The sequence below is a fragment of the Equus przewalskii genome, chromosome 6 (assembly GCF_037783145.1).
Source record: "Equus przewalskii isolate Varuska chromosome 6, EquPr2, whole genome shotgun sequence".
In the NCBI taxonomy this organism is placed as follows: Eukaryota; Metazoa; Chordata; class Mammalia; order Perissodactyla; family Equidae; genus Equus; species Equus przewalskii.
In genome coordinates, this window is record NC_091836.1 from 82,824,125 (window position 1) to 82,851,602 (window position 27,478).

General features: G+C 45.8%; 1 protein-coding gene across 1 annotated transcript in view; it reads left to right on the forward strand.

The window, feature by feature from the left end:
- The first annotated feature begins 20,057 nt into the window (after positions 1–20,057).
- SPON1 (spondin 1) overlaps positions 20,058–27,478 on the forward strand; it is a 245,183-nt gene continuing 237,762 nt past the window's right edge. Inside the window, exon 1 of the mRNA XM_070626401.1 lies at positions 20,058–20,963. Within this exon, the coding sequence (XP_070482502.1) occupies positions 20,726–20,963 (238 nt within the window). The 5' untranslated portion in view covers positions 20,058–20,725. The remainder of the gene's footprint in view (positions 20,964–27,478) is intronic.

Here is a 27,478-nt window from a genome sequence, read left to right on the forward strand (position 1 = left end):
CCAAGATACCAGTTCTTCTGGAAAATGACTAACTGCTACCAAGCAGAATAAAACTCTATTCCCCCAATTCCAATACCTTTTTATGAATACATGCCCACCTGCAACTCAGCAAAGTATATTCTAGGAGCGAGTACTTCAAGGATCCCTGTTCCTTGGAGATGGAGAAGCACAGGCTTGATTCTGGATCCTTGTGATTGGTGTCCACCTAAATAAGGAGGTAAACTGAGGCAGGCTCAAGTTACCAGAAATTGAGTTTATTCAAGAATAGCAGAGTAATTGCAATTTGGGAAATGCGTGCTGTAGCTAGCTGCAGTGAGTCTGTTGAAGGTTGGGGGTGGGCTGTATTTATGGGCAAGGAGTGCAAAGAGGGAGAAGCCCAGCCAGAGTCTGAGCAATAAGTTCATTGACGTGAGGATGGGGAGAGATGCTTGGTGGATGTTCATTAGTCAGGAGATACTTCTTGGTCTTTTGTAAATCAGGCTTTTAATGCAAATCAATCAGTCAATCAGTCTCTCAGCTCTTAAGTTCTGTTCTTCTGAGAGTGCATGCGTGAGATTCTCCATTTCATATTCTCTGGTTCCATTTTAGATTAAAATCCTTTCACATTGGAGCCAGCCCTGATGGCCTAGTGGTTAAAGTTTGGGGCTCACTGCTTCAACTGCCCGGGTTCGCTTCCCGGTCTTGGAACTACGCCACCCATCTGTCAGCGGCCATGCTGTGGCAGCAGCTCACATAGAACGACAGTGACTTACAACTAGGATATACAACCACGCACTGGGGCTTTGGGGAGGAAGAAAAAAAGAGGAAGATCGGCAACAGATGTTAGCTCAGGGCGAATCTTTCCCTGCCAGAAAAAAGAAAAAAAACGTTTCACGTTGGAAATAGGAAGCAAATGTCCTGAGATAATATTTTGAAATATGAACACATGCCCTCCTTCCATTCCAGAGAATGGACTTTCCCCTGCTCAAACTAAATCTTTCTGCGTTCCTTGTCTCAGGGGTAGAATGAACACCAGAAACGGAGAAAACAGAAGCTTTTCTGCCCTTGGTTTTCAGAAAGCCAGTCCTCAGGGGCAACAGGGAGAGCTCTGGGCTTGAAGAGTAGATTGGGAGACAACCAGATGAGTAAGATCCAGACTATGCTTACCTCCGACTAGAGAGAGTCCTGGGGTAGGGGAAGTGGGAGCCAGAAGGGAAGGGATAAATGCGTGGACACTGTGGATCTCTGAAAAAGGGGCTTGCTTGTTCTTCAATCAAGCTGAGCTCAGGGCAGGCCACATGCTCCAGAAAAGCTGGAGTGATGAAAGACCCTTGTCTTGTTTCCTATGAGGAGCCCAATAGGCAGCAGACCTCAAAAAAGAAATAACTGTGTAGTGTAAGGAGAGGGCCTTCAATAGCCCCACAGAGATTCCCACAGCCCAGTGGGCACAACAGTAGTAGGATAATTGAGTGCACTACTGAGGGACAGAAAGGACCTGAGAGGTGGCCAGACCTCAAGGGGACTGCATCACCACTTGATGGAAGAGTCAGAACATTCCACAAATGCCGTCATGGATAGATGACGACTGAGAGCAGATAATGCTTCTCTGGTCCCGGAACTCGGATGGAACTTCTAGGAACTTCAAGGAAGTGGGGGAGGGGAGGCAATTAAAAATTAAATTCTACTATCCATCAAGAAGGGATGAGGGGAGGTACTTTTAATAAAAATTATACTGAATTTGGCCCAACTGAGTTTTGTAACTGAGATTTGTATCTGTTGAACAACTGGTCTACTTCTGGGAGACCCAGTGAAAAGCAAATGATAGGTTTCCAGGAGGAAGGGGGCTGGCAGATCATGATTGGAATGGCCCCTCTTATTCCAACTCCTTTTATACCCTCTTCCAGTGTTTACTCTGATGGAACGTGAGCAAACACGAGACAAGCTAAGGCTGGATCCTGCACATTGGTGCTTGCCGTCTTTCTTGCTTCTGAAACCCCTCTCCCAAGTCAAGAGCCCAGGCTAGCCTTCTGGAGACATGTGGCCCAGCCAACAGCCAACACTAACATGTGAGTGAAGCCATTTCAGACCACCCAGTCACAGAATGTTGCCACCAGGTGACTTTAGCTGCACAAGCCATAGTTACTGATTCGCTGACATGGTAGAATCATGAGTAATGAAAATGGTTGTTGTTGCAGACTGCCATATTATGTGGGGTTTGTTATACAGCAAAAGATCACTGTTGGGGAGGAAGGCATATTCCTCCATCCTCTGGGTTCTTCTGGCAGGCCTAAGAATTAATTGACATGAGACAGAACCACAGGAGAAGATCAAACAAATTTAATAACATGTACACATGAGAGAAACCCAGGAAAACTGAGTAACTCACCAAAATGGCTGAAGCCATCGCCTTAAATACCATCTTCAGCTAAAGACAGGGGAGGATGCTGGGGGTAGTGATTTGGGACTTTAAAGGGGAGGAAGGTAATTCACATGGAGATCGAAAAGCAGATGTTTGGTAAAAAAAATGTTTGCCACGCCTTGCAGAGACAATGGGAGATGGTGAGGACTTTGATCAAATGGGCCTTGCTAGGTTCCTCCCTGTCTACCACACCTAGTTTATTTTATATTGTAGGTATCTATGGTAATAGCTCCCTCCTGGAACAGACCTTCTATCTTAAATTCTTTTAGGCAGTTATGGGGAAGTTCAAGGTTTCTTCCTGAATCTTTTGTTTTTAAAAATAATCAAGCAAAGAGATGCGTTTTGGGGTGGCAGATTCTGATCCCCACGTCACCAGCATAGGTGTACGCAGGGAAAATATCTCATGGAGACGTGTGAGACTGAGCTCCAGGCAGGAGAGCTCAATACCAATGAACCAATCTAACAGCATATTTTGAACACGGAACTTTTATTTCATTTGATTTCCCACACTGACCCTGCGAAGTAAGATTTATCATAGGTGAGATAACTCAGGTCAAAAGAGTGTGTTAAAACTCCTATTTTTTTTACTGAGTCCAATTTGGCTTTAATAATGTGCCTGAACTCTCATAGCTAAGTGTAGCTCTTACCGTGAGGCTGGAACCAAACACCTCGATGGGACCCAGCATGCATAGTGGTTAAGTCTCCTTTCCTTTCTTGTTCTTTTTAGGACCCAGTCCCAAACCTGCAGCCTACCTACCGCAGGCCTCTTCTTCTCCCAAAACAAACAGAGGAGTTAGAGGAAAGGAAGAGGGAGGGGGACTGCCTTTGTAACACCCGTGGGTGAGAGTTGAATATCACCATGGAGCTCAGTGGTCTCAGACGAGACAAAGGCATTCAGTTGCCTCTATTTGGACAGCTGAGACTGGCTCCCCTCTCCCCAGCATGCATGTCAGGAGACCCGGGCTGAATCCTAATTCCAGGCAGTGGGAGGGAGCTTCTCAGAGAAGATTTTCAACAGCAAATAGGTGACCAGTCTCCACTGACCCCGTACCGTCTTCCAGGAACACTGCAGAAAATTTTTGGCTCATTTTCTATCACTCCAGATTTTTTCTTCCCATCAGACTCAGAAAGCAGAGTGATAGAAAAGCTGAGCATGTGCTGTGGAGGAGGGGAAGGAAAAGTCTCTAAAAAAATCATTTAATTCACAGAGTTTTAGCTTGGGAGATTCTCCTGGGCCTTGTAATCATGAAAAAGGCAGATCTCTGTCAAGGATCCCTTTCTCCAGAGCAGGTCTGACCCAGTCTGTGTGCCCTCGGAAGACGCTGTAGCATCCAAGACTCTGAGTCAGTACGTGGCATCCTCTCTACCTGTGCTCCTTCTAGACATGCTGCATCTCCTGCCCCATCCTAAACTCAGAGAAGAGGTTTCACGTGCAGAATGTGATGGAGAATCCTGGCCCTCTGACTCACAGGGGGTCACCTTGGACCTGAGCTTCTTTATCTATAAAACACACATCTAATGCATGCCTTGCTGCAGCTGTGAGGATGACATGGAATGACAAGTGTAAGTGCTTGGCGTGGCTTCTGCACCTCTTAGCTGCTCCTGGCACTGGCACTCACAGTAGGTGATCAGCGAGCCTCAGTTCTTCCTAATCTTTCCATACGTATATTTACTGGAGTGGTGAATGGCCAGCAGGTTATAATTTTAATTTTGTCCAAAAAGGCAGGAACTCTTTATTTTGCTTATAGAAGGCAGGAACTTTGTGTTCTGTATTTCTTTTTTGTTTTCTTCTTCTTCTTTTTTTTTTTAAAGGCAGGAGGGTTTTTTGGTTTTGGTTTTGGTTTTTTTTAAGATTGGCCCTGAGCTAACATCTGTTGCCAATCTTCCCTTTTATTTCCCCCTTCTTCTCCCCAAAGCCCCGCAGTACATAGTTGTATATTCTAGTTGCAGGTCCTTCTGGTCACACTATGTGGCACACCACCTCAGCATGTCTTCATGAGCAGTGCCATGTTTGTGCCCTGGATCAGAATCGGCAAAGCCCTGGGCCACTGAAGTGGAGTGTGTGAACTTAACCACTTGGTCACGGACGGGGCCAACCTCTGTTCAGCATTTATAAAAGAAAATCTCTTCAAAGACTTCTTGGGGCTTCTGCTAAATTGGAAAATCCAACTAATCCCTTTGGAGTGGACTCAGTTGATTCCCTACCCATAGCATCTCTTTCTCCCCTACAACCTACCTCCTTTGTATTTCCTCCTGCCTTATATAACCTTGATTCTGTACAGATATTTGTGGTTCCCCTGGCCATGTGCTTCAAGGAAAGTAGCCCCTGCCCCAGATCCAGGGGGAGATTCTGATTCATCTACGCCAGGGTTTCTCAACCTCAGTGCTATTGATATTTTGAGTGAGATACTTCTTTTTTGTGGTAGAGGCTGTCCTATGCATTGTAGGATGGTTTTGCAGCATCCCTACCTACCTACTAGATGCCATTAGCACCCCTCTGTCTCCAATCACAACAATCAAATATGTCTCAAGACAGTGCCAATGTCCCCTGGTGGCCGAGGGGAAGAAGCACTAGTCCGAGCTAATCATAGTGGTCCCATTACCCCTGCCAGTGACTAATGTGGGCAGTGGTATGTGATGCATTGCTGGCCAATAGAACTGAAAGGAAGTTAACTGAAGCTTCTGAAAAAAGATTTCCTCACTCTTAAAAGGAGACTCAAGGAGTAGGTAGCTCCCTTTCCTTCTGTTGGACATTTTTGGGTCTGGTTCTAATGACCAGAACTGTAGCAGCCCTCTTGCAATCATGGAAAACTAGCCTGAAGACAATGTCAACTCACCAAGAGATAGACTGGGCCTGAATTCTTAATGATGTCAGTGAGCCACTGAATTAACCAAGCCTGGAGCTCACTTACTGCTATGAGAGATCATTCATTTGTTCATTCAACACATTATTTACTGGATGTCTACTATGCACACGCCACTGTACTAGACACTGGGGCCAGATTGGTGAGCAAGATGGACAGATTTCCTGCACTTATGACACTTGCACTCTACTGAACTTAGTGCTTAAACCACTGAGAAGATTTTCTATTACTTGTTGCCAAAGGCAACCAAACTACTGCACACCTACCAAATGCGGCTGCTGTCAACATCACTTGGACCTTTGTTGACACCTAGGAGAGTTTTTTTGTTTCTTCCCTCTGACTCCTATCTCATTCTCCACACAGACCATTCCAAACCATCTACACTTTCCTCAAACCTCTGACCACCAAGGCCCTCTTCCAACTTGGCCCGTACTAACTTCCTATAGTTCTCCATAACACCTTGTGCATACCAGTTTCATTGCTTTGTCTACTGATTTCTTGTAGGGGCTCTGAATGCAGCCTCTAGGCTGGACCTAGCTAAGGAGTCAAAGTGCTGAACGATGCAGAGAAGCCACGAGGGAGACCACATCTGGTCCCCACAGCACAGACTGAGGTCCTGACAGCTTTCCGTTTTCCCTTTCCGGTTCCCGTAAGTTCTTGCTATAGCTTTATAGAAAGGAACCATTTTCTTGAACCAGCCCTAAGGATATCTCTGTTTCAGGGATCAGCAAACTATGACCTGTGAGTCAAATCCAACCTTCTGCCTCAGAAGCTAAGAATAGTTTTTGTAATTTAAGTGGTTGAAAAAAATCAAAAGAGGAAGAATATTTCATGAACCAGAAAAATTATATGAAATTAAAACTTCAACGTCCATCAATAAAGTTTCATTGGAACACAGCCACCCTCATTTGCTTCTGTATTGTTTACAGCCGCTTTCACGCTACACTGCAGATTTGAGTAGCTGCTACAGAGACCATATGACTCGTAGAGCCTAAAATATTTATTATCTGAAAAAGTTTACCAGTCCTTGCTTGATTTCACAAAACTAAAAAAGCTCTGCTTAATACAAGTACTTTCTAAAATTAGAAATTATGAGGATCTTTAAAATAGAGAATGCCTAGGGGGCTGGCCCGATGGTGTAGTGGTTAAGATTGCGTGCTCTGCTTTGGCGGCCTGGGGTTCACAGGTTTGGATCCCCAGCATGGATCTACACATTGCTTGTCAAGCCATGCTGTGGCAGCATCCCACATACAAAATAGAGGAAGACTGGCATAGATGTTAGCTCAGTGACAATCTTCCTCACGCACACACACAAAATTAGAGAATGCCTAATAGACGATTTAGTGCCTCTCTGATTGGGTTTGGTGGAATCATCCTCTGCTCCCAGAAAGCTAGTTAGAAGGCAAACACAGAGAAGGAACTTGGGTTTAGCCTGGCAGAAAGATGGCTGGCCCAAGAAATAATAAAATCAGGCACTTCCTTCTTTTGTCAACTGTTTTCCAAGATGTTCTGCTAAGGCTCCCCAGTGTTTTTGAAAAGCGAATGTCGCTACACAAATAGAGTCAAGAAGAGCAGTCGGCCCACACTGTACATGTGGCAGAAACAAAACACCAAGCCATGCCTGCACTCGGAGTGACTAAGCATTCCCTGTGGTGTTTCCGTGGTTGATTGAATTCATTAGCTTGTTCATATCTTAGATACATTCATTCAATCTGCAAACATATATTGGAATTGTGTAAGGAAAGTTGGAGACTAAACAGCAGAGATGTGCGAGAAATGTCAAGATCAACAACACAGACTTTTTTCTTCTGTCTGAAAGGATAATAAATGCAGAGCCTGGTGTTTGTGGCTTTAGCGGGTGCGGTAAATGTAGTGAATGACAGAGGGAAAACAGCGTGGCTCCTCTCCTTGGCTTCCATCTTTGTCAATGAGAACTCTCACTGGACTGGAGAGGGTGGAACCTGTATTGGGATGAGAGACCTGAAGTCCAAGAAAAATATTGGAAAACTGAGCTGCTCCAAACAAGGATTAGTCTCCTGGACTAAACAAATTACCTGCCTGGGCATGAAGATGAGTTGCCAACAAGATCACTGGCATGTAGACAATGGAACTGTGGGGAATTCAGTGGTACTGGAAATCAGAAAACAGCCAAATAGCATCTTGATTCTATATCACAAAACTCAAAGATGGAGCCTTCAAACTACAGAGCAGTGGTATTGAGCCTGGTCAGAATTCTAGGACAGATGTATCACTTAGGAATCATATTTCTGTTTGTAATCGAAACCCCAAAAGAGTAGCTTAATCACTTTAGAGACTTATTTTTCTCATTGGATGAGCAGTCCTAAGGCAAGCATTGGTTTAGCTGCTCAAAGATGTCAGGACTGAGTTCTCTGAGATTCTCTTGGCCTCTCCCTCATCATCACCTCACGGTCCCAAGATGGCTTCTCCATCACCAGCGTAAGCATCTGTGTCCAGGCAGGAAGAAGGGAAGCACAAGAGAAAGTTGAGTCTTCCCCTCCCCCCTTAAGGAGCTCCCTCTACCCCCACCCCGGGAAGCTCTACCCAGCAACTTTCACCTGTATCTCATTGGTCAGAATGTGTCAGATGGTCCACTAGTGTGTGAAATATTAGGGTTTTTTAGCTGGACATATTGCTCCGCTCCCCCAACAAGATCAGGGATTTGTTAGTGAAGAAGGAGAAAATGGGTACTGGTGACACAACTAGCAGTCTCTCCAACAACAGATTTTCCAAGAAATAGACTATAAGCATGTTGAAAAAGAAAACAAAGAGTTGATCACTGGGAATTGCCACGAGTTTACAAAGAAGCTACCAAGCAGATTAGCCTACTTTTCTTTAATGAAAATGTTGCTAGGCTGATAGAAAGAAGAAATATGGGAGGTGTAGCAAATGTGTTTGTCAGCAGCAAGACATTTAACAAAGCCACTTGTAATGTCTTTATAGATAAGACGGAGAAATATGGATGATGTGACAGTAGAGTAAGGTAGATTTATAACTGGTTAAAAGACTCAAAAGACTGCTGATGAATAGTTAATGTCAGCTTGATAAGCAAAAGCTATTAGAACTACATTGTGTTATTTTCATTAATATCAGACTTATGAACAATAACAATATTTATAACTGACAGGAGATTCAGTCCTTGTTCCGGTCATGCTCCACATCAATTTCTGGGATGAGGATCTAGACCTTAAAGACTTGAAGGTGACGTAAATCTGGATGACAGATTAAGAATCCAAAATCACCTAGGTGGACAGGAATGGTGAACTAAATAATATGAGCTATCATTTATTCAACAACTACTACATGCCAGATAGTAGGCTAAATGCTTTCCACACATAATCTCTTGTCCTCTGAATAGTCTGCAATGTAGGTCTTCTTATCATCCTCATTGTACAGATGAAAAAACCAAGACTCCAAGAGGTTGAATCACTTGCCCGATATCACATAGCTGGAAGTGAAAGTACTAGATTCCTACCCCAGTCTATCCACCTATTCGATTTCCCCTATGACATTCTGCTTTTCTATGCTAGTAAATGTAAGCAAGTCCTGTATTTTAGGACCAAGCAGAAGATGGGGAAGAAATAGGTAGGGGGAGGCAGCAAGTAAGGAAAGGATTTGGAGATTTGAGTTGGCTGAAAAATCAATAAGGATGTCTTCAACTTACTTTTAAATGCATCAAATAAGAAGGACTAGTGGAATTACAGAGTGATAGACAGATGGATTTGTGATAAAGCAAGTGTAGTGAAATGTTCATTGTGGAACCTAGGTAGTGGATATATGGGGGTTAATTGTAAAATTCTTTCAACTTCTCTGTATGTTTGAAAATATTCATAATAAAACGAGGGAAAAAGTCAATGTAAATTGACAGCATGACATGGCCAAATGTTTAGCTCAGCATGTATAGCCTCTTTCTTCTGGGGTAACACAGCCATAAGTTAAATTCTGTCTTCAGTCTGGGTGCCAGCCTTTTCCAGGGTTGGTGACAAGCTGCAATATGCCCTTGGAAGACAATGCAGGAGAATGAGGGATCCAGAAACCATGCCTAACCCAGAAATGGGAAGAAAATAGTGCAACATGGTAATTCTCAGCAAATAGTTAAAGAGCTATGTATTAGTTTTCTACTGCTATGCAACAAATTATACCCTAAACTTAGCAGCTTAAAACAACAATATTTGTTATATGATTGTTATATAATATTTGTTATATGATTCTGTAGGTCAGATATTCAGAAGAAGCTTATCTGAGTGGTTCTAACTTGAGGTCTCTCATGAGGTTGCAGGGAGACTGTCCACAGGGGCTGCACTCATCCGATGGTTTGACTGGGGCTGGAGGATCCACTTCCAAGATGGCTCACTCACAGGGCAGGAGATTTCAGTTCCTGTTACAGACATCTCTCCATAGGGCTGCGTGAGTGTCCTCGTGACAAGGCAGCTAACATCCCCCAGACGAGCTATCTAAGAGAGCAAGGAAGAAGCCACAGTGCCTTTCATGACCTCATCTCTGAAGCCACACACCATAACTTCTGTATTATTTTGGTCTTTAGAAGTGAGTCACTGAGTCCATGCTCAAGGGGAGGGGAATTAAGCTCTACCTGTTGAAGGGAGGCGTCTCAAAGAATTTGTGGACATATTTAAAAATCACCACAGTTTGCTTCTTGGAAGAGAGTTAGGCTTGTTCTATAGGGATCCTAGGGAAATAGTTTTTATTTCAATGGAAAGACAATTTTCCTAGTGATTAAAGCCCTCTAAAAGAACTAGAAGGAGTTGGTGAGTTTCCCTCCACTTGAGAGATCCAAAAAGAATCTGAACAGATAGCTGAATATGTGCTATTCATTCTTTTATTCAACAAATATCTGTAGAGCATTTACTGTACGTCATCCACTGTGCAAGGACCTGGAGATGTAACAGCAAGCAAGACAGATGTGGCACCTGCACTCATGGAGTTCACACTGTCCTAAGAGTGAACAAGCAAATCAAATAATTACAGGTTGTGTTGAGTGTTACATAGACTATAAATAAATAGGTTATTGTAGGAGCAACTAAGGGCTAGGGAGCTACTCTGGTTTTATAGAGAGAGTTCATAAAAGAGATAAAGGTTTGAACCAGGTAATCCTCTAGATTCCTTCCAGTATAATGATAGTCACTCATTCATTCCTTCATTCATTCCTTCATCCACGCAGCAGACACTTACTGAGTGTCTACTGTGTGTCAGGCACTGTGCAGGGCACTAGGGGTACAAAATAAACAGTTTCACCTTTTAAGGACATGGGGTCTTGTGAGAGATAACAAGGTGTTCACAAAGATGATCATCCCATGTGACAGGTACTACAGCATGATGCACAAGGAGCCTGAGGCACACACCAGTGACAACCCTGCCCGGGCATCATTGAAGGCTTCTCGGAGGTGCCATTTGAGCTGTGTTTTCAAGGATAAGGAAGGGGACTGACAACCAGCAGAAGAATCTTTCCAAAAGGTCAGCATCAGAAACGCCAGGATTTGTTAAGGAGAACGAAGGAACAGAGACGAAAGTGAAATGTGAGTTTAATGAGTTAGCGAAGCTGGTGAAGGGATGCACTGTGAATCCTGGCTCCTGCACCACTGCGTTAAAACGCACTGGGCCGAGAACTGACTCATTTCACATTCAAAACTTCTCGAGAGAAACTCCAGTACCCAATATTCATCACAACTCTGCTCCTGTCACAACAGCTTCCCTGTAATTCCCTGCCACAAACCTTCCGCTCCACATCCTCACTACTGCACCCCTGTTCCATGCTCCTATAGTCAGTGCGACTCAGGATGCCTCCCCACTTCGTCTCTCCAAATCCTCCTCCTCCGTCAGGTCCTACTGCTTCTTTGAAACTTTTGGACCACTCCAGCCTGCAGGGTTTCTCCCTTTGGGGACTCTGCGAGGAACACAGAGACCATTTGTCTCGGTCCTTAAGTGGCACTGAAATGTCTCTTGCAGATCTTCATGGGCTCTCAAACAGATTTTACATTGGGCAACCAAGGAAATCTTTAACCTCTCTTTGCCTCAGTTTACTCATCTGCAAAATGGGAGTAGGAAAATTACCTGGTTCTCGTGAGAATTAGATGAGTCCATATATGTGAAGCATTTAGACCACGACTGCCTGGCTCCAAGGAGGTGTGTTATGACTATGAGCTGTGATTGTTACAAGCCCTTTGCAGACAGGAGGCATGCCGTCCTGCCTCGCAGAGACACAATAAAGTGCTCAGTATCGTCAATGTCACCGCTCTCTGATGAATGAATAAAATGTGTTTTGTTCTTCCTATTAATGCTCACACCAACAGATTTGGTTCCGATTTTTCAAGAGAAACGAGTTTGGGGCTGAATTATGTTCTGAGGACTTTTTTTTTTCAGGTCCTAGCTCTTAGAGTTGTGTATTTGCAGTAACAGTTGGATGCAGCTTATTTAAAGCCACAATCCAATCCGTAAACCTGACACTTCAGCAATTATGTTCTCCAGATGGGAAGAGGTGCAAAACTTGGGCCACAGTTAATTGGAAGGCAAAGAAGGCACTTCTTTATTTGCAGCCCAGGGACACTTCATTATGCTAATAGGAGGAGGGGAGCATCTTTTCCTCTGCCCTTTCTTTCTCTGCTACTCCTGTGTATTCCTTTGTGAACTAAATACCCTTTCTGGCCATTTCTGTTTTCTTCCCTCATCTCCTGTTCTCTTTACTGTCTCCTTCCCTCCCTCTGTCTCTTCCTCTTGTCGTCAGGCTGAGAGGATGTGGGTCCATTTTCTCCACTGTTTTCCTCTCTCAGTGCCTCCCTTCAGTTCTGGTCTTATGTGTGAGAAGAGGAGCTGTCGGCCAACAAGCCCTGGAAACTCCCCAAGACCACAGCTACCTGCTGGGTTACAGAGTCTAGCACCCCACCTCCTCAGCTCACCCTAGGACACCACTGTGAACAATCGCATATGTCACCTAGTGAGCCAGGTAGGGAACACAGATTATTCTTTTTTCCATTAGCATGCCAGAAAGGATGTATTTATCAAATTGGTCTTTTGGTTTGGAAATCAGAGCACACAGCTGAGAGGAAGCAACAGAGGACAGCCAAGCTCTGAGAGCGTCTCAAAGCGGGTGTTGGGGCACAATACCTTACCGACTCCCAGATTTCTGTTCCCCGCTCCCAACTAGCATCTGAGCTGGAGATGTATTGCCTTTGGCAGTCACTATCAAAGACAGATCTTTGAAAGACCCCTTAAATGGGACAGATCCACAATTGAATGTATATCATCTCACATCATCCCCCTATTTCCACACATCCTGCGGCTTCTCTTCTTGAATTCATTATCTCAGGTAACTATCCCACCACTGACACCCCCTTGGGCCCTTGGCTCATGTGAGAACTTCAGAGCCATCCCTGACTCCTTACTCCCCTCCTACAGACACTTACTGTGTCCTCTTCACCCCCTCCTAAATGACCTTCCATGTCATCCCTTCCTCTCTAGCATTAGCGCATGACCCTCCTCTGGACTGCTCTTAAAGCCTCTTAGCATATGTCCCCACCCCAGACTCTCATTGACGACCCATCTTCAAACAGTGCCACTGAAAAGGTCATTCTATCACCCCAAGGACACATCCTGCCTTTTCACACCTCTCTGCCGTTTACCACCTGTTCCCTCTGCCTAGAATACCTGTTCCCTGTCCAACAGGCAAGTTCACATCTGTCTTGCAAGAAGGTGTCAAGTACCTTTTCAAATGTGACCTTTTCCTGGGCCCACCCCCCAATCAGAATTAATTATTCCCTTCTTTGTGTTCTCATTAACAGTTAGTATATATGATTCTTCGTGTTGCAAATACCTGCAGTATCTGTCCCCGTGGCTTCTTGAAGGCAGGGATTATGTCGTGTGTTTGTACACACTCCTCCTAGGTAATCAATAAATGTTTGTTGAATGAAAGGCTTAAATTTCACTGAATATCTACTTCATGTAGACACATTATTCTAAACACAATGGTAAACTCAAAGAGCAAACAGTCTCCCTAAAATAGGCCCAAGGAGGTGACCTTGTGAATGCTATGAGTTCTACTTAATATTGCTGCATATTCTGTTCCCTGTCACCAGGTGGCAGTAGTGTGCCATGGTCATGTGGTCCAAGCTATGAAGTTCCAGAACTTCAAAAAGATGACTCTGCTCGGTCTGGGTTGCTAGATTAACAGCAATAGAAAACCACGAGGGGAATGTGGGCTGTGTCTGGGTTCCGTGCATGGCTGTACTTGCAAGGGCTTGCTCTTGGGAGCTACCCACAGCTGCACCTCGCATGCTGTTTTGCATCCAGACATTACGTTCTCTCTAATCCATAAACCCAAAGCAGGAAGACTGAGAGGTCTCCAGGCTGGGACCAGGTCCACACTTTAGAAGACATCCTGCTATGCAATTCCCTTTAACTTCTTCCAGTGGAGAGCTTCCATTCGGCCGTGCAGTGACAGGGCCCTTACTGATGGCTTTCGTCTGTTTTAACTCAGACAATGACTATGGCAATTAAGAGATCTTAGGTGACCTCTGTTGGAGCAGTTTCAATAAAGAGAAAGAAGCTGATCCCAAACTGCACTGCATGGAAAAATGAATGGAAACTGAAGGAGCAGAAGTAGCAAGGAGGACAGCTGGAGGGGGAGAGAAGATGGGCAAAAGGTCCCGTGTCATGCCTAGTGCCACCTCACCCCCTCCTCCTGCTCCCCTCCCAGGAAGGAGGAGTCTTACCCATGTCTGCAGGCTGAGGACGTGGACAGGAAGGGACACTGAAATACAAGAGGCAGAGAGGATCCCAGCCAGAAGGTAGGAGGGATGAGAACAAGAACATGAGCAGGGGATTAGCCTTGGAAGAATTAAGAGTTAAAACCTGTCTTCCTTTGAGGCAAGAAGTAAACTTGGGTTTTGCCAGTTTGGTTTGATGATGGAGGAGACAGAGTTCTGAGGAAGCTCATGCCTGTGTTCTCTTTTGGGGGGCGTGAAATAAGAAACCAGGTCACTCTCAAAAAGTGAGAATAACAAGAGTAATACATCACGCACGAAAGATGGTTAGGTAGGAGAAAGAGATAAGGTGCTCTGAAGAATGGGAAAGGAAGCTGATTAGGAACAACTTTAAGACTGATGGTTAAGAACAGAATTCATGAGCTTGGAGTAAGGCAGTGTTTTATGCAGCAGAACTGAGAAGCCTGGGATAGTTCCATTGTTCTGCTTAGTTTATCTGGGGGGTGGGGGTGGGGGGGTTAGTCAGAGAAGAGAGAGAGAAATAAAAGAAGTGACCTAATGAAGAGTGTTGGTGAAGATGTGGTTAAAATGGTTAAGCATGGTGTCCAGAGTGGGTGGGGAAGGAACTGACAAGAAGATGGGCTGGGAAGAGGGGTCAAAGCAAGGGGGTAAGGAAACTGGAAAGCTGAAAGTGGAATGAGAGAGGGCTGTCGGGGGGTCAAGATTTCCAAAGATGGGCATGTTTCTGAGGGGGAGGGCTGCTGATATGGAGGGAGTCACGCTCATTGGAGCAGAGAAGGTTAGAAGGATGGCTGAAATCAGTTCAGACTTTCTAGTCTCCCAGGACTATAACATGAGTTAGAATGGGCAGGAAGCCAGTGAGCCAGTTGCAGAGTCCTCTGTGGCTGCAGGGGAGTGACCTGGTGGCTATAAATGATGGAGGTAGGATGAAGCGGTGTAAATTGGATGCTGTGAGCTTTAAAGGAAGAGGCTTTTTTGAAGGCTATTCTAGAATGCTGATCTGGAAGTGGCAGCGAGAAAATTCTCCAGAGAGTAGAGGGAAGGGCAGAACTGAATGAAGACCAAAGGACTGGAGAGATCAGGTGAACAGTGGCGCTCATACCTTGGGTAGAGTTGTGAGATGGACCCAATCAGCTTCAGAATTCCAAAGGCAGTGTAATTATATATGATTCGGACAGTGCCTAGAACATAGCAGGTGCTGGATAAATATCTCTTCAATTAATTAATGTCTTTTTCTTCTAGAACTTTAAAAAATTTTACCCTTTGCATTTATCTTCCATAAATTAGTCTCAAAACCTGCTGGCTCACCACTAGGCAGCTTCCTGGCTTTTCCTCATGACAGATTACAAATAGATTGTTTAATACCGTTCGCCTTCCTTCGTTGTCTATCTACTTTCTTTTTCTAGAAACCCCTTCCTAGAAAGTTTCTGAGTATAACTCTATGAGTTAGAGAATGAAGATATAACATTATTGGATTCTTATTATAAATTAATAAAATAAGAATAACAATACTTTCTTTTGGTGAGTCACTTTGAAGTTTGCAAATTATTATCTCAGTTACCCATTTGTTTCTCAAAACCCCAGGAGATAGACAGGATAGGTATTACTATTCCCAATTTTGTACATAAACAGTTTCGACAGCTCCTGTAACTTCCCAAGACCGCTTAACTTCTCACAACCAAAACGTGGGAAAGCCAGACTGGAACCCTTACGCCTCACGTCTGAATTATAAACTCTGGGACAACAGTTCCCTAAACTTTAGTTTGAATTTGTTCAAAGTGCAGATTCAATACGTCTGGGATGGGGTTTCAGAATCTGCAATTGAGGCAAACATCTGATACTTGAGTTTCAATGACCATACTCAGAAAAATACTAATCTAGAAACTTTTTCCCTTCTCTCTTAAAGGAAAAAAAAAAAAAAAAAAAAGAAGAGGCTGATCTCACCTCTTACCAATCAAAGGAATTTCTTTCTTGGAGAAGTGGAGCCCCCAGCTCTTCTCTTCTGTGACCTACCCACACACACTGATAAAGCTAATTATCTGCCCTGGCTAAATGACTTTCTCTAGCAACACCCTAGCAACTAACATCAGCTCTGCCTCAGGCTACAAAACTGGAAAGAGATTTCTCGAAGTCCAGTGTATTCTACAACAGAACGAATCATCTGAACAGGAAATTAAACAGAAAATCAACTGGATTCACTGCTAGGAGATGAGACAGACACATGAGACAGTTGATGACAATCCACCAGAACACAACAGTCACAATAAGAAACTTTCTCCTCAGAAGCTCTACTGAAGTCTAGTGGAGAGACCGTGGGACCTCGTTCCACGGAGGACAGGAGAATTTAAATGGGCAGGAGGAAAGAGGGCATTCTAGGCGATGCGAGAGCTATAAGCAAAGGTGCCGAGCCAAGTCTGAAAGTGAGGGACGCAGGCACCAGCTGGGCAGCACTGGGAGCTCAGTCTGGGCTCTACAACCAGATCTTGGAGGGCCTTGAAGATTCCTTGAAGAACTTGGGCTGAGTCAGAGGGCCTTGGGAGGCTGTTAAACACTTTTTATTGGTAGAACAAATATTTATGGAGCCAGGCACTACAATGTGCATGGAGGATACAGTAGTGAGCCCCAGACACAGCTCCCGCCCTGTGGAGCTGAGGACCTGGTAGTGGAGATGGACGCCAAACAAATACGAAATGTAAAAGTCAAACTTAAAAGTGAAGAGGTAATCACAAATTTTGAGAATATTAAGAGAACAGATATCAGGTTCCAGGAGAGCATATAAAGCGGGGCAGGATCTATTCTAGGAAATCAGGAGGGACTTCTCGGAGGAAGCAGTTTTACACCAACATCTGAAGGATGCGTAGGAGTTGGCTGGAGAGGGTGGTGAGTGAGAGAGATCAAAAGCACTGGATTTGAGGCAGAGAGAACAGCACAGGCAAAAGTTCACAGAACTGAACAGTGGCGGTGGCTGGAGCCCATGACAGAAGGAGTGCACGGCCTGAGAGGAAGATCAAGCGGGGCCTTGGAGCTGCGTTAAAGATTCTGTCTTTGTTCTGAGAGCCCTGAAAAGCCACTGAAAAAGGATTTTAACCTCCGGATTGACATTCAAACCCGCGTTTTAAAAATGATCATTTGGGCTTCAGTGCAGAAGACAGATTGGGGGGGAGCAAGAGTGGATGGCGGCAGTCCAGTTAGGAGGCTGAGGGATGATAACTCAGACTGGTGCGGTGGCAGAGGAGGCAGAGAGAAGTGGACAGATTCAAGAGGTACTTGGAAGGTGAAACTAATGACTCGGTGATGGATTGGATGTGTGCAGAGAGAGCAGAGGTCTGATATGCCGGCAGAGCTGAGTTAGGGAAATGGAGCTCGGGTTGTGGGACTGCAGCTTGATGGGCTGCGTAGACCTGGTGTCGTAGCCCAGATGGTGGGGACACTGCTGTGTAGTGGGAAGAACCCCATCTTGGTGTTGGTAAGGCCTGTTTTGAATCCTGGTTCTTTTTCCCTTACTAACTGTGACACCCAGACAGGTAATTTTATAGGTTCCTAATCTGGAAAATAGGAGAAGAGAGAGGAAATGGGCCTCCTATCTGACATGGTTTTCCTGTCAATGTTCCATAAAAAATTAACTATTCCACCCCTGCCTGCTCCATGCCCTCCCACCTCCACGTTAGATTTGAATACCATAGTCTCCCTTTATCCTTAGTTTCGCTTTCCTTGGTTTCACTCACTCACAGCCAACCGCAGTCCAAAAATATTAAATGGAAAATTCCAGAAATAAACAATTCATAAGTTTTAAATTGCCGCTGTTCTGAGTCGTGATGAAATTGCGCCCTCCTGCTCCCTCCCGCCTGGATGTGAATCATCCCTTTGTCCAGCGTATCCACGCTGTGTGTGCACCAGCCCTGAGTCACTTACTAGCCATCCCAGTTACCACGTCAACTGTCGTGGTGTCGCAGTGCTTGTGTTCAAGTAACCCTTATTTTACTTAATAATGGCCCCAAAGTGCAAAAGTAGTGATGTTGGCAATTAGCATATGCCAAAGAGAAGCTGTAAAGTTCTTCCTTTAAGTGAAAAGGGGAAAGTTCTCAACTTAATAAGGAAAGAAAAAGTATCGTATGCTGAGGTTGCTAAGATGTATGGTAACTTTTGTTATAGCATATTGTTATAATTGTTCTATTTTATTATTAATTATTATTGTTAATCTCTTGCCGTGCCTAATTTATAAATTAAACTTTATCATAGGTATGTATGTATGTGTAGGAAAACCATGGTATATAGATAGGGTTTTTTACCATCTGTGCTTTCACGCATCCACTGGGGGTCTGGAAACACATTCCCTGTGGGCAAAGGGGGGACTACTATATGTCGATTTAGATGAAAAGACATTCAAAAGCACATATTTAGGCTGTTAGATATACAATAAGTTCTGTGAAGACAGGACCCACATTTTATGCATCTCTGCAGTTTCCTATCCTCTGAGACAAAATCGGGTACATTACCATGAACCACTTATTTTAGTTTGTAGTATATATCACAATTATAATTTGAAAAGATTTGTGTAACTATGCATTTAATATTTGCCTTTCCCATAAGATTGTAAGATCCACAAAGGCCAAGTAATATGTCTGTCTTGTGTTCCAGAGCTGAGCACATGGAGAGCCTTCAACATCAATGAATAAATGAATGAATGAATGAATGAATGAACTCATTTTTGTTTTCTCTGGCACTCACTGCTCAGCATGGTCTTGGCCCCAAATCTACACTCAAGGAAAGCTTGCTGGATGGCTGGGACTGTGCACCATGGAGTCCAGCATGAGCTCTCAGCCAGCGCAGTGACGCTGGAGATAATTCACTCAGGACACAGCCGTGAATCTGAGTGTCACTTCCGTGAAGCAGGGCTGGTCAGCTGGATCAGGCGCTGCTGAGGGTCAAGGAGGGTCACAGCTGAGAAAAGAGCATAACTGGCTTCAGCAAGGGGTCACTCTTGGTTGACCTCTGAGGAAAGGTGCCCAGTTAATAGTGGCAGTGGAAGTCCCAGCACAAAGACTGAGGAGTAAGTAGGCAGGTGAAGAGGAATGGAGACCTCCAATGCAGATGGCTCCTCCGGGCTGCGAGTGATGTCAAAGAGAAAAACCTGACCTGGAAAGCAAAGGGGATTGCTTTTTAAATGTAGGCTCTCGAGGTGTTTTAATGGCCCGGGAAAGGAGGAGGGGCGGCAACCAAAGCTTCTGAGAGCACCTTAGGAGAGAGATGCTGTGCACACTGAGGGGAGGCAGGGGCCGTGAGGCGTCCCCAAGCTGGGCTAGGTCTTCGCTACTGTGGTAGCCAGGGCCAGCTCAGACCCAGCCATTGAGGGTTCGGGAGGGTGGGTGGGGGGCAACACTAAAGACCGGACCAAATGTTTTATACGGGTCATTTCCTTTAACTCTAGCACCCCCTAGAGGAAGGATGTATCAGCCCACAGGCACACACACACACCCCTACAGAGCATGAAACTGAAACTTGGAGAGGTTAACTAACTTGCCCAAGTCTCCCGGTGGGTGAGTAGCAAGACTAAGATTTGATTCAGGTCAGTCCCCAGGGAAACGCTGGGCAGAATCCCGTCCCCGGCCTTCTCTTGTCTGGCCTTGGGCTCTGCCCAGTGAGCCCTCAGGCTCAGCTCCTCAGCAAACATCTGTCACTGAGGACTGAGAACCTGGAACAAAATCTAAGTCAAGAAAACACAGGCTTTTCTTTGAACCTTCTCAACTCCTTTCCAGAGCTATATGAGGACTCTCGTGGACCTCAGACACTTTTCTCTTTGTGGGCTCCCTCCTACATAAAACAGTAGTAAACATTATATTTCATGACCGTGTAGGTACAAATACATTAATATTATATAGTAGAATATTTTATTGGACCTAAATCTTTTTTCCTTCTGATTTTAAAGAAAACATTTTCAGGAATCTCTCAAAGTGTTACAGGTCGAAGGCACTGACCCTGCTGGGCCCAATGGATGAGTCATTCTGTTCGTTTCTCATCCTCCTGTCTGACCTGTTCCAGCGCGACTATGGGAAGAGCAACAGAGTCAGACGGTCATGTCATCCGACCTGCCTCAACTGTTCGGCTCCAGGCCTCAGTTTGCTCATCTGTAGAATGAGCGAAAGTAATGCCATGTTCATCGTGTGCACTCAGAGTGAAGGACAGCGGATATAGCATATAGCTAGGCACACAGTAGGTGTGCAAAAGTTCTCAGTCTTTCCCTCCTTCTGGCACTCTCCTCCACAGTGGCCAATGTGTAGCTCTGGATTGGGGCAGCAGCCTCCTTGGTGGCAGGACACAGCCCGCAGTTTCCCTGTACCCTATGATTTCCTCGCCAGACCCTGGGAATCCAGCGTCGCAAAATAAACACGGCCGCGCCGCTAATCGCCAGCTCGGAAACAAAACAGCGCTGCGCTCGGGGATCTGGGCAAAATCAGCCCTCCCTCCTCCTCCTCCTCCTTCGCCGCCGCCCTCCCTTCCTCGCGCTGCTCGGCTCGCTCAGCTCAGCTCAGCGCAGCGCAGCTCGGCGTCCGCCAAGCCGAGGCGGGCACGCTCTCCAGTTGTCAGCGCCGGCTCCGAGCTCCCGCTCCCCGCCCGGGCTCCGCCAGGTCTCGCTTCCGCGGGGACCCCTTCGGGCAGGAGTCGCGTGGCGAGGGCCGGCGGCAGCGGCACAAAGTTGGGGGCCCGCGAGGATGAGGCTGTCCCCGGCGCCCCCGAGGCTGAGCCGGAGTCCAGCGCTGCTGGCCCTCGCGCTGCCCCTGGCCGCGGCGCTGGCCTTCTCCGACGAGACCCTGGACAAAGTCCCCAAGTCGGAAGGCTACTGCAGCCGCATCCTGCGCGCCCAGGGCACGCGGCGTGAGGGCTACACGGAGTTCAGCCTTCGCGTGGAGGGCGACCCCGACTTCTACAAGCCGGGAACCAGCTACCGCGGTAAGTGGCCCGGCTTGGCGTTGGGGGCGCGAGACGCGGCCCCCGGAGGGCGCCGACTGCGCGGTGCCGGAGGAGGGCGCGCGGTTCCCGGGCGCACGGTGCCGGCGCAGCCGGGGAAGGGCCCTTCTGTCCTGGCTGCCCTCACCTCTTTTAGCAGCGAGCTCTGCGCGGTTCGCAAGCTAGTCCGGGGCCGTCGCGGGGGCTGCAGCCAGGCGAGGCAGCCCCCATCTCTTGTGCGCCGTTCCCTGGCGTGGGTTGTGGCGGAGCGACGCGTCACACCGGCCTGCCTGGAAGGCAATCTGGTTTCTCCCTGGCCAGCTCCAGGGGAGCAGAGGAGACCCACCTTTCCCCAGATCCGTCTCTGGAGTAGAGGGGACCCTGGCTTCTCCCAGTCCGGTCCCAGGCAAGGTGATGACTCCTGCTTTCCTCGCTCCCATTTCTGAAGGAGGGGATACCAGCCTCGCGAAGACCGGTCCCCGGCGGGACGGTCACTCTAGCTTCCCCGGATAGATCCCGTCAGGAGAAGGGACTTCGGCTTCTCCCTTAACTGGTCCTGGGGTGCGGAGGAGGGCAGGAAGAGCCTCAAGCTTTTTCGGAAGGGTCCCTGGAAAGAACTCAAATTATTCTCTGATGGTCCCGGGCGAGGAAGAAGACCCAGGATTTCTAGAACAGGCTCCCAGTGGAAAGGGCCTCTGGAGAGCTTTGGGTAGGATCACAGAGGGAAAGGGAACCTGATGAAGATGGAAAGGGAATCCCAAATTCCCGAGGCCTGCTCCCTGGAGGCCGGGGGACCTTGGATCCGCTACCCCGAGGCTCCTCGCCAGAGGGATGTCGCGCCTACGCTGTTCAGCTGAGAGCGGGCTTTCGGGAGCGCAGGAAGGGGAATTCCAAGCAGGTGAGCGCCTCCTGGGCAGGACAGGCAGCTCGAGCGGCACAGACCTGAAGACCCTTGGCTCCATCTCTCCGGCCACCCCTCTCTCCTCAATCCAGTCATCTCCCCGTCTTTCCCCAGCGCAGCAGCTGCCGTCCTCCAGTTGGGAGCCAGGACATCGGGCAGGGAAGGAAGCCTGCCTGGCCTCACCTGGGGGGTGACAGGGTGCGTGTCCCCTCAGCCCCGCCCCTTCATAAGTCAGCTCCGGTGCCAAGCAGGGAAGAGCGTGTCTTTGGGGTAGCTAGTGGGGCAAATGGGCTCACAGCCGCCGCCCTTCCTCCCTGTGTTCTCGGCTCCTAGAGCTTCGCGGGAGGAAGCGGTGGGAGCAACACTGGAGAAAGTTTAGGGCAGCGTCAGCGGGCGCCCAGGCCACGCAGGCGACGAGAATCAGGGACCGCCCTTCTCAGAACGCTTCTCCCGTTTTCCCGGGTTCGTGTCCCGGAGTTTCCGCATCTAGAGCTACCCAGAGCGGGCTTCCGCGCGCCCTCGGCACGTGGACGCGCTCAGCGCTTGGCAAGGAGCCCCTCCGACCTGGGCGCGCGGGTCGGCGGGATCCTCGGTGCTCCACCGACAAGGACGTTGGGCGGAGAACACCGACCCAAGCCCGGGAGGGGGCGGCGGGGCGGCCGGGCTGCAGGAGCGAGCTGAACCTACATGCGGCCGCAGCCTCCTGGCCGAGCTGGGAAGCTGCCAATGCTCTCGGTGGACCCTAGGCAAGCAGGCGTAACCCCATTGGCCTCTGTAGTCTCCCCCAAATGGAGGACCTGGGTTCCCTGGGGAAACTGCCCCAGTTCCACGTGGCAGGGAAAGAAGTGGCTCTGAGTCAGACGGACTGGGATTTAGTCGCTGTGTGACTTTGTGCAAGCCCTTTAAGTTCTCTGAACCTGTTTCCCAGCTGTGAAAATAGCTCTTTATCCAACCTCTTTGGGTAGTTGTAGGGAGTAAGTGAGTTTACAAAGATGAGTGTGCCTGAGCTTCCTAATACCTGATGGTTTGAGTTGGATATGAGGCCCTTATTGGTTTATTAATAGAGGGATGTGCCTGGTCAGATGTTTTGTTTTTGATGTGTTTGTGTGTGTGTGTGTGTGTGTAAAAAGTGGGTTTTCTCAGCACTCCTCCAGTCCAGTCTACCAGTGAATGGTGATTATCTGGATCCTCATGAATTAATTGAATGAATGGATGATTGATTTCTCCATATTAGGAGCTTTGCCTAAGACTGTACCTAATTAAGTCCAGGAGGATTTTTTGGTGGGGGGTGGTTTAGGCTAGTCTGGGGCCAGGCCAAGTGTCCTGACGGCCTCTCTTCCCCCAAATCCTCACAGTTTGGCTGAGCGCTGGCAGCGGGTGGCCCTAGCACCAGGAGAGAGATGCATCTGGTATTCACTCGGACAGAGAGGTTCCAGGACTAAACGCTAGCCCTTTGGACTGTGACATCCGGACTCAGGCTTTCAGTGGGCAATCATCTTTTCTCCTTTCTGGTGGCAAAGAGATCTTGAAAGGAAGATCTTGCAGAAGCCACACTGGGGCCTTCTAAGTCAATACTCTGCAATTAGCAAACCTGATTCCGCCACTCAAAGTCGGGGAGAAAAAGGCACTGGCCTAGTTTGTGACATTTTCTGTTGGCTTATACTGTCTTAGAATAATGATGTTAAAAGTAAATCTAACGCATTCTGCTCCGGGTATTGACTTAGGGCTGTGGAAGTTTACATCCCTTTGGTGTTCTATTTGCTTTTTTATTTTTTCTGGAATTAGGGCCCCTCACAATCCTTGGAATCAGTGGCTTGTTTTCCTGCCTCAAATCTTTATCCCCGGTATTCCATTTCATCCCCAAATGGTTTCTGCTCTCTGTGCCCCTCATCCCAATAATATATCCTGTACGTATTCTAGACTGGAATAAAATGGTCACTATTAAAAAATATTGAAACATGGGGTTTCTTCTCAACAGCCAGCATCCAAGTTAGATTAGTCGGCCCTTTCCGAGTTGTTAGTACTATATTGACTTCCGTCCCTCTCTCACCACTTCTTTCTACTCTCCCTCCCTCCTCCCCCCACCATTCCCCTCCCTCTGTAATAATTGTGCTTTAGAAAGCTTTGAAAGGCCTGCTCGGTTTCTGACCATGGCATCCTTTGAAAAGGAGATTACAGTGATTAAAAATAACAAGTTGAGGATCCTCAAGGGGCTTCCCTTATAGGAGGACAATTTGCAGGACCAGCGTTCCCAGATCACAATTTCAAGCCAAATAAAAGAAAAGCAGCTTAAATGTTCAAGAATTGATTGAAAATAAAAGAGGCTCTTTTGTCTGACCAAAGGTCTGTTTATTAGGAAAATAATGCCAGACCCTGGCTAATGAGAGTGGCTTTTCCTAGACGCTCTTTAAACGGAAATTTCAAGGAACTTGATGGGAAAAGAATGTCCAGTCGAGATTTCAAAAGCTTGTCCAACTTCAAGTATAATTGGGGGATTTATTTTAAACTGGGGGGTTTGGAGACCTCCAAAGCTGCTGTGCCTTCTCTTTCTTTGTCCCACTCTGAGGCACACACTGCCATAGGAGTGTGTGTCCCACCTCAGCCTGGTAGAAAGAGCCCCGGCTTTGATGTTGGCTGGGACCACTCAGACACATATTCACTCCATGATCTCAGGCAGGCCACGTCACGTCTCTGAGCCACAATTTCTTCAACTGTAAAATGAGAGTACTCTCCAACATCCCCACCCCATCTCCCAAACTCCCACCCCCCCAGGAAGTTGCTGTGAGAATTAGAAATAATCCATCACAAAAGAAACTGTCACACAGTAGGTGCTAAAAAAATATGCTATGAGATGATTATTTTGGAAATAGAACAACACTTGGCAGCAAGCGCTGAATGAGAGATTGTGTCAAGTTCTTCCTATTCACCTCACTTATTATTCCTTACAGTACTTTGAGCTGTTTTATTATTAATACTTTACAGATGAGAAGACTAAGTCTCAGAGAGTTTAGAAGCTTGCCCGTGGTCACACAGCTAAGCATCAGTGGAGGCAGGATACAAACTCAGGGATGTCTGCCTCCTCCATCTGTGCTCTTACCCAGTTTTCTATAGGGACTCAGTGAAAAGATTTGGGAGTAGAATGAATTCACTCAGCTACCCTCAGCCTTCTGGATGGTGAGCCTTCATTGAAGGCAAACAACAACAAATCAAGATAACTGACGTATCTTGGGACCCAAAGTATAAAGTGATGGATCCTTATTTACATTTTCTTTTTTTCCTTTTAGACTTCAGTATTGCGTTTCCCTATTAACCAGAGGACTGACTTAGAAACATGAAGAACCTTGTCAATCTTTAGCCCATTCCTTTTGTTTGTGGGGGAAATCGAAACAAATTGGATAGGAAAAAAGAAACTAATTTGACTATTGCTTTATTTTTACATGCAGATGTTATAGGACCATTGAAAAGTGCATATGTAGAATCTCAGAAATTTAAGCCGAATGGGGTCTTTCGAATAAACTATTTCTTATCTAATGGGTTCTTTTTAAATTAAGTATTTCTGATGATATTGTAATTACTTGTAAGATACCCCTCCCATCTCTCTTCTTTTCTTACACCATTCCCCTCTTTAAAAAAATTTATAATTTTTTATAAAAATAACATTATATTAGTTTCATCTGTATAACATAATGATTTGATATTTGTATACAATGCAAAATGATCACCACAATAAGTCTGGTTACCTTCTGTCAACATACATAGTTACAAAATTTTTTTTCTCATGATGAGAACTTCTAGGATCTGCTCTCTTATAACTTTCAAATATGCAATATGGTATTGTTAACTATAGTCACTGTGCTGTATGTTTCTTCCCCATGACTTATTTATTTTATACTGGAACTTTGTACCTTTTCACCCCCTTCACTCGTTTTGCCTGCTCCCCAATCTGTCCCTCTGGCAACCACCAATCTGTTCTCTGTGTCTCTGAACCTGGGTTTGGTGATGTTTTGTTTTATTCTGTTTGTTTTGTTTTTTAGATAAGTGAGATCATATGGTATTTGTCTTTCTCTGTCTGACTTATTTCATTTAGCATAATGCCCTCAAGGGTCCATCCATGTTGCAAATGGCAAAATTCCACATTTTTTATGGCTGAATAATATTCTATTGTATAGATATACCACATTTTCTTTATTCATTCATCCATCGATGGACACTTAGGTTGTTTACATGTGTTGGCTATTTTAAATGAGGCTGCATTGAACATGGGAGTGCAGGTATCTTTTTGAATTAGTGTTTTCATTTTCCATTTCCCTCTTTTTATTATGTAAATTTATTTTTTTAACCTTTATCCCTTTTAATAAGTATTTAGCTCAAATTGGTAATAGAAATTAAAAGATACGTATCTAAATGCTTCATGGTTGTGGAGATTGTTTATTGCTTTGAATTTCATGAGATGCAAAAAAATGAAAACCTACAAAAAGTGAGAGCATATCAAATTGGAATTTTTCCAGGTTTGAAGCTTGAGTCCTTCTCCATACATGGTTAAGTTGTTTCACTACAACTGACCGACTCAACGGGAACAACAGGTTGTGATTACTAACATGTTCCCAAACATAGGCTGATTGGTCAAGAGCTTTTTACTATCATCCTCTCCATTTTCTTGTTACATATAATGTGAGATGCAGGTCAATACCAAATCCTGTGGGGGAAAAAAACTCTTACCACATTGTGTTAGTCAGGATACAGGCTAAGCTCATGCTACAAAATAAAGTGTTTTAGACAAGAGATAAATGGGAAGTCCAAGGTGATGGGCAGCTTTGCTCCACAAGGTCAACCAGGAACCCAGGCTCCTTCTGTCTTGTTGCTCAGCCATCTTCTAGTACTCGGCTGTCCAATAGATATTCACAAGTCATAGTACCTGAAATGTGGCTAGTCCAAATTGAGATGTACTATAAGTGTAAAATGCACACTCATTATTGAATAATTAGTATGAAAAAGAATAAACTCACTAATAATTTTTTATATTACTTGTTGAAATGATAATTGTATATATTAAGTTAAATAAAATATATTGTTAAAATTACTTTTACTTGTTTTACATTTACTACTATTGGATACCTATTAACAAAATAAAATTAATTTCACCTGGCTTGAGCTTGTTTCTATTGGATAGCACCGTTCTACGGTGTTGTTCTCATCAGCACGTTTATAGTTCATTACCAACACATCTGAGTTGCACTCAGCATGCAGTGGGGGAGGAAGTAGAAGGCAAGCAATTTTCTTTTAGTGATGTGACCGAGAAATTGCACCCAGCACTTCCAAACACACTGCACTGGTAAGAATTGAGTCATGTGGCCACACGTAGCTGGAAAGGAGCCTGGGAAATATAGCATTTAGTGGGCAGCCACATGCCCAGTTAACTAGGGGAGGGATTTATTTTTTCAAAAGGATGAAGGTGAAAATGGATTTAGGGGGCATTTAGCTGTCTCTGCCACATGTTTTAATGCATAGTCATGTAAAAACACAGTATTTCATGTTCTCTTACTCAGTGACAGGTCATCTAGATGGGTCTTCTCAACAGCGTGTCGAGAAGTTGATATATCTGCTAAATGAATCAGCA